Genomic DNA, 10,751 nt, shown 5'->3' with positions numbered 1-10,751 from the left:
GCAATCAAATTAGCTAGATTCAACTTAGTGGCTTTTATTTCCTAAGACTGATCGTGTAATGTGATAAACATAGGAATAGGACATGAACCAACACAAGCAATAAGACACTTTTGCTACTCAAATTAAAATGCAATTGTTACAATTACCGATAATCAAAACATGCATAGTATATATGGGTGATCTAGGTTATAAATGACTAATTTGTTACATTAATCGACGCATTGTAGACATTCAAACAAGGAATAAAAAATAATAAGGAATATTTAGCCAAAAAGACCATTTTGTAAACTTAATTTCATAAATGTCTACAAACTTAAACATTTTCATATTTATGTAATATTTAGCCAAAAAGACCATTTTGTAAACTTAATTTCATATGTCTATCTACAAACTTAAACATTTTCATATTTATGTTTTACAAAATTGATTAATTCCTATCCTCCTATCTCTGAACAAGTAATATACCATATATTACTTATATTTGCTATATATAGGGTTCGAGGATATACATATACATAGGCAATATATAATATTTTTGTCAGATATGTGATATTTTATTTCGTAAAGTATCATATACTTTGTATTATTTAATATACATATATTTCACTATATAGGTAGCACCAAACGTGTCAATTGTATATTCCAGACATTTGAAGGAGAGATTCACTTACATGGATTACAAATAGATTATGTTGCAGGATGAAATATCCTTATTTGAGTTCCAATAATCTTGTAATTGATCAGTTAGGGAGTTCATGCAATTTGATCTCCATTAGATGTATGCTTGCATAGGATTAAAGAATTTTGTCAAGCGTGGAGGCTGATGACATTACTATGTGAAATGGTTGAGTAACACAATGTCAAAATCTTAGGTTTGTTTTTTCTTTCTTCGATTGTCCACTTGAAGAACCCAAGATTCGTACGTGACACATACATATCATATTTCTAGTAAACCATTATTTTCGATATTCAACAAATATACACAAACAACATATCTTTGAAATGGTAATTAATATCTTCATCTATTGAAATATGCTTAGATTGGTGCAACTAGAAGTTCATGACAAAATATATACTAAAAATAGTATCAATCTTCAAATCAACACAATTATTTAACATTGACCAAAGCGAAAGAAACCAAGAAGCCTCCATTTATGATAGGTGAGGATGTTAAGGCTAATGGGTCTATTCATTAAGTAATTTATTAGGGTATCAAAATGAAACATAGATTCCAACATAAGCGTAGCTCAACTGGAATAAAGTTTGTACTATCTACTGAGGTTAGAAGCTTGATTTCCCCACCTACAATTGTAAGAAAAACTGATGTTCTTTCGTTCCAAGTAAATAATTTATTCACTTTACATACTTTCATGTTTAAGTATGGACAAATCATATATTGATACAGAATGGGCTGTGAAGATGTCCTAAAGTAACTAGTTATGTTATGTGCAAGGTAAGACTAGTTAGTGAAATGCTACATATCAAGTGGTATAACCTTTCAAATGGAAGCCATTCTATTCAACGGGATCATATCATTTTGATGTGGAAATCTTTCCCTTTCAACAGGAGAAATCACCTGTGGCATCGTCATTCCTACTGAAACTATGATTTCTGCATTATGCAAATAAAAGCCTGAGTAAAATATTGCCATATGTATATGAAAAATGGAGAGAGCGATACGCAAATTATAGCCCAATAAAGATCACAAGCAAATAATAATCGAATTGAATATTATTCAATTCCTTGAGTTTTACAGGAACTTCCATTGGCATGTTGAAGTTCAAGGAAAACCATATCTTCTCAATAAAGGATGATGCCATCATGTACGTATCGTATTATATTATTTACAATCAAACAATAGCAACAACGCCTACTCCTACTGAATCTGAACCCATTTTCTCCATTTTCAACCAATATCATATTTTTATGATTGATATAACCTTGGAACACTCTGCACACTACTAAGTAATGAGATTGCTTGAATCCTTCTACTTTAGAACACTCATGACTAAACTACCATAATATTTTTCTCCCCCTTCAATGTCCGTTACTCCCGACCAATTCATGAAAAGTAATCTCTACTGATATTACCCTTAACTAGTTATTTACTAAACTCTTATTCGATAACCATTTTATTTTTAATTTTTTTAGTTTTGAAAAGTAAGCTTAGAAATTGTACCACTTGTGTTCTTTTTTTGTTTTGTTCTCTAGTTTTTTAAAATGTTTTCAAAACCTACACCAAGCCAAAATTTCAGGACTAAAAATTGATGAGGGAAGGATTAGTGTAATTTTGGATGAATTAAAATGTTAATCCTTTATACACCCATTTGTAATAATCTCTTAAATATACGGCTTTTCTTATGTATTCTCATTCGAATAAAGATTCATAAACTTGATTTATGGAGTACTATCTCCTTTGATCACTTAGGCTATACATACAAAATGTAAGCTCCATTTGATACATATTGGGTTTTTGAAATTATGCCTCACAGCTTCTTTACAATGATTTTCATCTTTTACAACAAAGCAATTGAATATCCGGGCAAGAAAGTTGACGATGGGAGAAGGAGAATATGGGGGGAAAGGGGGTTTGAACATTTTGGGGCTTAAGTGAGAAGCTGTTTCAGGTTTCTTGATGAATATGAAGCTAAGAGGAATAAGGTCAAGAATAGCATCGTCCCACAATAAATAGTTTGACATCTCAATAGATCCAACTCCATTTTAATTCTTGAGAAATTAAATAAGCATGAGTGCTAAAATTAAGACCAAATAAAAGTCCTAATTATTTGCTCTAAAAGCACATATAAATAAAGCCATGAACATGAGAAAGAACATTTCATTAAGTTTTATCAAAAGAAAACACTGACCTATGGCTTCCCGGATAGATAAATTTGGACGTATGATGTCTTCAGATTTTATAAGAAAAACGTCACCAATGTACAGATGATTCGTGGGAACATAAACACTGCATAACTCTTCATATCCGTTCATCTGTCATTTATCATTAAAAATTCATTCAAGGCATAACTGAGACATGCACATTTATCCTAAGCAAAATTTATAGATCAAGCCTTTTGATGTCGTACATTTGTTGACAGGTCAAGGGTAACAGTTTCTATGGCCCATTTGATAAATATTTCACTAATTATTTTCTGTTTTAAAAGTTGATCTTAGAAACACAACCATAACAGCCAGCTCCACCTTATGAATCGTGTTTCTTTGTTTTGTTGTCTACTTTTTAAACATGTTTTAAAAATTAGGCCAACTTTGAAAACAAAAAAAAAAGTGTAGTTTTTGAAAAATATGTTAATGATTTAATGATTGTTACATTTTGCTAAGAATTCTAGTTATAATCGAATGTACAAAATTACCAAATAAATGGTGAGAAATCAAGCATATAACTTTTAATAGCATCAACCTAAAATGAAACCATTATCAAAGGAATTTTAGTTAAAATCATAGAACTGCAATTCCTACGATGAACTGGAACAAACCATCATGAAATTAACTGAATGGACACAGAATACCTGAAGGACAACTGACGAGGTAATAAAACCAATTGCATATTCACCAATTCTTGGATGTCGTATTATGGCTACTTCCTTAAATGCTGTGGTACTTTGGTCTGTGCAGAAGGAATAAAAGATAGAAAGATATCTGTTAACTAGTCATACCTCATAAATCATAATGCAGTCATTTTTACCCAATTCTATTAAAAATTTAAAGCTGGGCAACAATTAGTAAAAAAAAAAATCATGAAAACAATAAATTTTACATTTATAGTAGATTTTGATAAAGCATATTAATTTGCCAAGGCTTTGCACTAGCAAGAAAACTTCAAGTAGCTTCTAAAGGAAAATTATACCAATAAGAATTAACCTATCAAACAAGTGACCATAAGCACCTGACCTTACTATAACAAGGCCCTATAACAGTCTGTGTTCTCTATGATAGCAATAGGTATAAAAAATGAACAAGTTATAGTTGCATCATTTTCAAATATTGTATCGGAAAAATGTCAATAAATTGATTGAACATGAACTAAAAATATAACAGATCCTCCGTTTATCATTAACTTAAAACAAGATTTACGCAATTAAAATTGATCTATAAAACAAAAACAAAAGTTTCAAAGATAGATCAACAAACAAAAGCACACGAGATACCTGGAGAAATAGCTGCACTAATTTGTTTCGAAGCTGAATAAATGTGCTTTACAAAGGGCATCTTTTTTATGAACCATTCTCCTAGCCAGAAAACAGTGGCACCCATCCACGATGAAGCAAATAAACCAACCAAAAATATAAATATCAACGATGAAACAAATCCAAGACCTGCAACAGAATTCATATATTTGATATGCATATCGGAATTGTAAGAAAATGATGAAGTTAGTGATCTACAAATGAAAAGAAGGGATAAGTCAAAAGCTATATTTCAACTAAACAAAAAAATGTGATGAAGCTTAGAATCAGACTGAAAAAATCAGTAAATGACTAATTTACAATAACAATTCAGCAAGTAAAGAGTACAAAGAGAAAGGCAGGTGGCGAAGCTTGGTCTCCAATAAAAGAAAAAGGACTAGTCTAAGTAAACCTAGCCAATTAGGTGAAAGTGTGAATCTCCTTGGGCAAACCATATCAATCTAAAGAGTCAAACCCATCAAACCACAAAATATATACACACACAACTCACATCCAGTATTTTCAAGCTCCTTAGACTGTCTAGAAAAAAAAAATCAAGCTCCTTGTGCTCCCATTCTATGCTTCATTCTTTTAACGTCCATGAGGGTCCAGATGAAGTATTTACACACCTCAACTTCATTTAATCTTAACTGTGAATTAATATTCTTGATTCGACCTCACAATAACTATGACAACAATCTCATATCACAACACAATCATCTATCACCTTTATGCATCTTTGTAACCAACATATTGCAAAGTGAAGCTATTTATGAGAGAGGTTTTCTTCTTCCATGATTGGTAAGAAAAACTCAAATTCATACAAGAAATTTCTCAATTAAATGTGCAAGGACTAAGCAACCAACCTAAACCTATATGGCAAGGAAAAAGTAAAAAATATACAAGAAATAATCTTAGCAATGCCTAATTTACAATTGAATCGATTAATCTTGATTTCCTACTTGAAGTGTGTATTGGAACAAAGAGTCGGTAATCGTAAAAAGTTCACAAAAATATTTTCCAAAGCAACCAAACTTGATCAACAAAAATGAAACTGGACCATAAGAAACATACCAAATATGTTTATCCCAAGCCTGGCATATAACGGGCTAAAGAAGCTATCGACAAACTGGACAAACCACCATGTGATGAAGAATGTAATGGCAACAGGAAACAGAACCACACTGCAATTCCATCATTTATCAAAATCTTGTATAGTTGGAATTGAAGACCTAGAAATTGATTTAAATGGTTGCAGATAAGCAGTATGAAACATTCTTTTAATGCTGATTACCATCCAGTCATGAACTTCTTTGAGACCCAACTCTGAAGAACAGCATAGCAAGCCTGAAAAAAGACCAATAATTGACATGGTTGAAAAACACATTTATTTTAAAGATAATCCACAAATAGTTTACTTCGGCTAAAAAAAAAAGAAGAGAGATATTGGGTGGATATTAGGAAAAGAGATAGGAGCTGAAGGTTGTGAGCAAACCTCCCAGTACTCTCTAGCACCAAGAAATGCCTGAAACACAGAGGCCAGTTTTGCGTTTCACCTTTTCTCAGTGGACTTTTGTTATTAGAGTGTAACTTCAAATACACGTACACCATATTGTTTAAGAGTTTGAAGGAGGCTTGGATGTTGAGGCCACATATTCTCAGATCAAAACAAGCATCAGACGCATTCCAAAAGAAAATCTTCAAGAAAGTCACCATAGAACTTTGGAATACATTGAAGATACGTAATATATCGATAAGGGAATACTACACCACAAGTTTCTAACATAAAAGTATTAGATAACATGAGGTTCCATCTTAAAACGAATTGGCAATTAGAGGAGTTCCTATATATCTTATTAAGAATGTGAGTTCTCTCCCATTTCCAATATGGGATCCTCAACATGCCCCCTCAAGATAGTACCTCTTTGGGTTCACCATTCTTCATTTGATCCCAATATATATATATATATATAAAATATAATATAATTTTTTTAAAAAATTTTTGGACTGAAATTTGAGTTTAACTTGTCTCTGATACCATATTAGATAGCACGAAGTTTTATTGCCAAATCAATTGGCAATGAGAGGAGTAACCTATCTATCTTATTAAGATGGTAAGATCTCTTTACTTTTCCAATGTTAGATCCTCAACATTCATCAGGGAGATATGAATAAGTGGGACATTATTAATAAATTTACTGAAAGCTTCATAGAAGAAACTTTCACTAGGCCTTAAAGAAAATAGCAATTAGGAAAACTTTCCAAAAGGATTTTTAGATTACCATTTTCTTCCAACCTTTTCTATAGCACATGATTCCTGAAGCTTACCTTCTCCAAAGTACTTAACAAGAAACTTATTGTTCCTGAAGATATCATCATACTTAAAAAAACAAAAAAATCCCTAAGCATCCATCGCCAATCAGAGACTGACTCCTCTTCCTTCTCTATTGATCCTTCAACTAAAAGTACCCTTTACAGCTCGAATGAACCCTAGATGGCTTCAATAATGAAGTAAGCTAAACAGAAAAGATTATAATCAATAGAAAAGGATTTGGGAAACGATAAAGACGAGAAGAAAAGCTCGAAAAAGGAGTGGAGTACCTTGCGAGTGGACGAATTGGGGGAAGATGGAGGGGACTTGGGAGTATCATCGTCGGTATCAGATTCGATCATCGGAGCCGAAGAAGATTCTCTGTTATCGACCATTGAAGGAAGAGTGAGGTCGAGAGTCTTGGCTTCTTCCCGATGGTCGTTTTGTTGAATTCTTTGTTTGGATTTGCGAATGCGTCTTCGGTTGTTTGCGTCGATAACTGCCCACCGCCGTTTTCTTTCCTTTGTGGTCAAACAAGGGGCAATTACACGTGTAATAATTTGACCTTTTCCACCAATAAAACCATTTTTGTTCATCAACTTTTATCAAATTAATCATTTAATCCTTAAATTTTAATGAGTAACGATGTAGTCTATGTATTTTTCATTTTTCATTTATTTATTCATGAACTTTAGTATGCATTGATGTCAAGATTTGGAGAAGAAAAAATACAATCTTCACGTGACAGAAATGATAAATTTATACTTTGAGGAAGAGAGGATTTGCAAAACAAAGAAAAAAAAAGCTTTAATGGCAAAGTTAGAATGACGAACTATAGCATGGAGAAAAAGTCAAAAGTTTAAATTACCTTATATGAAGTTTTCATCAAATATTTTCATTTAGAAAATTATTTGAGTCCCAATTGGGTTCCCATTACAATTTTCTCATTTTTGAAATTAAGTCTCATATTGAGGTTTTTTAGCTAGTTTCATAAAATCTTGTCATGGGCTCAACTTCGTTAAGCTAGAGTTGAGGAGCATTGATTTTCTCTTTCAATTTCTTCTCATTGATGACAATTTTCTAGTAATCTGCATGTTGTTAAAATGCATTAACCTTATTGTTATGGGGAAAATGGTATGTAAGAACTGACTACACTAGCAAGCTGATTACTGAAGGAAATCGATTTCCCACACAGTGGAAGAAAATGATCGCCGGTGTCTTTGAAATGTGTTTTTCAATCACTTAAATAAACAGAGAGGATGGGAACTATAGACAAACATTTACTTTTAATGCTTCTAACGAAAATTAAGAGAGGAAAGGAAAACCGAGACAAGTGTGGCAATCACTAGACCACATGAGAAAAAAGTTTGCCTCAACAGATCTGAGTTGAGGATGCGTCCATATCAGTCTGACACTAGTGAACTGATGGGGCTAGTGAGGTGAGGAGAAGAGATGAAAGGAAAGTGTTTGTTGAGATCTTGATGCAACCACTGGAAAGTTTGGACGATGAAGGCATTGTAAACCAACCAAGCAAGGCGATGGCTGGGCAAAGAGAAGATGAAATAAAGACGAGCAAGGCGGCCATCCTTAGAAAAGATCTAGATGAGGAAGAGAGTGAAGAGAAAACACCACTGAGACAAGAGAGTGAAGAGAAAACACCACAAGACGAAGGCGTACACTGTTAAAGTGGTAGTTGAAGAGAAGTACGTCTCCTCACATCTTCTGTGGAGCGGTTAGTGGCTCAGGTAGTCGAAAAATCAAAGAAGATGAAGGAATGCTTGCAGGATCTGAAAAAGGAAGCTGAAACCTAACTCAAGTACCAACTCAATCCCTAGGTAGCAGGTGTTCCGTAAATAGTCAACTTAAGTACCTCCAGCCTTAGACATGATCTTGCCGGACGAGTTTTCTTGTAACCTCAGTTTTACAAGTTATCAACCTATTTTAACTATTAAAATAGGTTGTGTTTGTTGACCCTATGTGAACATGTAGTTTACTTTGTTGTAGATTTTAAAAATCTATTTTATAACACTTATAACTTAGACAATATCTATAACATACATCAAACATTTCATAAATTAACATAACATCTTATACTAATTCTCATGAAATCCTATACATGCATACTATATATTATAACACTTATAACATACTTTCAATGCATGAAATAAACTTATCCTATCGTGGAATTTTAAACCTATATGGCATACTTTATGCAAAAATAAATTTAATTTAATTAAAATTGTTGAGATTGGTGTCCTAATTCTCCTGGTGGTCTTGTATTTTGTAAACTTTTTGTACACACATTGTTATTAATAAAATAAATGTTATTTTATATGCATTAACTCAAATCCAATAAACTAAGATCTGTGGTTATTTCATGTAACTTAAGCAAGTATGTGAGACATACAAGCGGATCATGTCTTAAGTAATAACCTAAATGGTCTGTAGTATAAGAACAAAGAAGGGATACGACCCGCTTTGTAGATGTTACAAGTATTGTAAAGTGCTACAAATGGTCTGATTCTGACCATTCACGTGGAGACATGCGAGTGGAGGTATCCTATACAAAGAGTTTGTATAAGACCGGACCACGAGATAATTAGTCTCTTTATATAACTGTTGAGGTTGATGCCCTAAAGTCTCGTATCCTGTAGTTTGTAAACAGTTTGTACGAATGCTTGTGATGTATAATATATGATATTTTACTCCACTTTTTGATTTTGCTCATCTGAATGTTTTATTTGCTTTACCACAAACCAATAAACTAAAATCCATGGTTATCTTTATGTAACTTAAGCATGTATGTGGTGGCATACGAGTGGATCATGTCTTAAGTGATAACCAAAATGGTCTGTAGTATATGGATGTAGGAGGGAAACCTTATTCTGGTAACACTACGGATGCGGCTCGCTTTGTGGAATAGTTACAAGTGTTATGACTTGTCACAGATGTTCTGATCTTGATCATTCGTGTAAGGGACATGCGAGCGGGTGCGTCCTATACAAAGAGTTTGTATAAGACTTGACCACGAAGTGTTAACGCCTTGTTATATAACACCGTTCATGATAGAGACTTACTTCACTAGGATGACTATAGGTAACATGACCTCAATTCTGAGTGAGTTGAGAATTTCTGCCATTGAGGGCGGTTCTTTGATTTGCATGGGTGTGAGTGGCCAGGCCGCCAACTCAAATCTACCACTTTGGGGATTCATCTGATTTGAGAGTTGGGTACTCAACTATACAAGATAGAATTCACTCATTCCCCGAAGCAGGGGTAAGTAGATAAATAGTTCCCTTAAGGGCTGATTCCAGGGCTTGAACTATGTGGTGCCACACACTTTCTCATGGCTTAAACACATAGTTGAACTATGTTGTATTATTCATTAGAAGGCAATGGAGGACGTTGACCGGGATGAATGGGTTTTACACATAGTTGAACTATGTTGCTATCTGGGTTTCACGAAAATCCTTGCTATGGTAGCAGATGGCGACGTTGAGGATCCTTTGTCTTATCAGAAGGCAATGGAGGATGTTTACTGGCATGAATGAGTCAAAGCCATGAATCTTGAGATGGAGTCGATGTACTTCAACTTAGTATGGGATCTTGTAGATCAGCCTGATGGGGTAAGACCTATAGGTTGTAAATGGATCTACAAGCGCAAACGAGGTGTTGATGGGAAGGTACAAACTTTCAAGGCTCGACTTGTGGCAAAGGGTTATACCTAGGTAGAGGGAGTCGACTATGAGGAGACTTTCTCTCCTGTTGCCATGTTAAAGTCAATCCGCATCCTCCTGTCCATTGCAACTTATTATAATTATGAGATCTGGAAAATGGACGTCAAGACAGCCTTTTTGAATGGCAATCTTGAGGAGACCATTTATATGGTGGTGCAACCTGAGGGATTTATCGCCCAAGGTCAAGAGCAAAAAGTTTGCAAGCTGAATCGGTCCATTTATGGGTTGAAATAGGCGTCTAAATCTTGGAACATACGATTTGATACTGCGATTAAGTCGTATGGATTTGACCAGAACGTTGATGAACCTTATGTCTACAAGAAGATCATCAACGCTTCAGAAGTTTTCTTAGTGTTGTATGTAGACGATATACTACTCATTGGGAATGATATAGGTCTGTCTCTTATACACATCTAGATGTGTATAAGAGACAGCCAGATATCTGCTACGCTGTGGGCATAGTCAGTAGGTATCAGTCTAACCTAGGCCAGGGTCACTAGACAACAGTGAAGAACATTC

General features: G+C 34.1%; 1 protein-coding gene across 2 annotated transcripts; it reads right to left on the bottom strand.

Moving 5' to 3' along the window:
* Nucleotides 1–1,204: 1,204 nt before the first annotated feature.
* LOC120076326 (protein LIKE COV 2-like) lies at nucleotides 1,205–6,997 on the bottom strand. Of its 2 annotated transcripts, XM_039030116.1 has the most exons (8): nucleotides 6,786–6,927; nucleotides 5,680–6,700; nucleotides 5,479–5,531; nucleotides 5,259–5,368; nucleotides 4,167–4,334; nucleotides 3,528–3,625; nucleotides 2,868–2,991; nucleotides 1,205–1,611 (listed from the first exon to the last, which is right to left on the bottom strand). In XM_039030116.1, exons 3-8 carry the CDS (start codon nucleotides 5,487–5,489, stop codon nucleotides 1,499–1,501), a joined length of 624 nt encoding a protein of 207 aa, XP_038886044.1. In that variant the 5' UTR covers nucleotides 5,490–5,531; nucleotides 5,680–6,700; nucleotides 6,786–6,927; the 3' UTR covers nucleotides 1,205–1,498. The 2 variants fall into 2 exon arrangements, with proteins under 2 accessions (XP_038886044.1, XP_038886043.1); XM_039030115.1 differs by lacking the exon at nucleotides 5,680–6,700 and having other exon boundaries at nucleotides 6,786–6,997.
* Between the last annotated feature and the right edge of the window lie 3,754 nt (nucleotides 6,998–10,751).

The sequence above is a fragment of the Benincasa hispida genome, chromosome 4, assembly GCF_009727055.1.
Source record: "Benincasa hispida cultivar B227 chromosome 4, ASM972705v1, whole genome shotgun sequence".
NCBI classification, from domain to species: Eukaryota; Viridiplantae; Streptophyta; class Magnoliopsida; order Cucurbitales; family Cucurbitaceae; genus Benincasa; species Benincasa hispida.
Note: the sequence above shows the minus strand (reverse complement) of the source record. Positions and strands in the feature narration are given on the sequence as shown.

Bases quoted from the DNA above. Each gene is read 5' to 3' on its own strand.
- LOC120076326 (XM_039030115.1), bottom strand. From the start codon at position 6,890: ATGGTCGATAACAGAGAATCTTCTTCGGCTCCGATGATCGAATCTGAT. The intron at 5,532-6,785 runs GTACTCCACTCC...GTCTTTTTTCAG, and splicing joins CCAATTCGTCCACTCGCAAG to GCTTGCTATGCTGTTCTTCA. The intron at 3,626-4,166 runs GTATCTCGTGTG...CCTTCTGCACAG, and splicing joins TAGTGCAGCTATTTCTCCAG to ACCAAAGTACCACAGCATTT.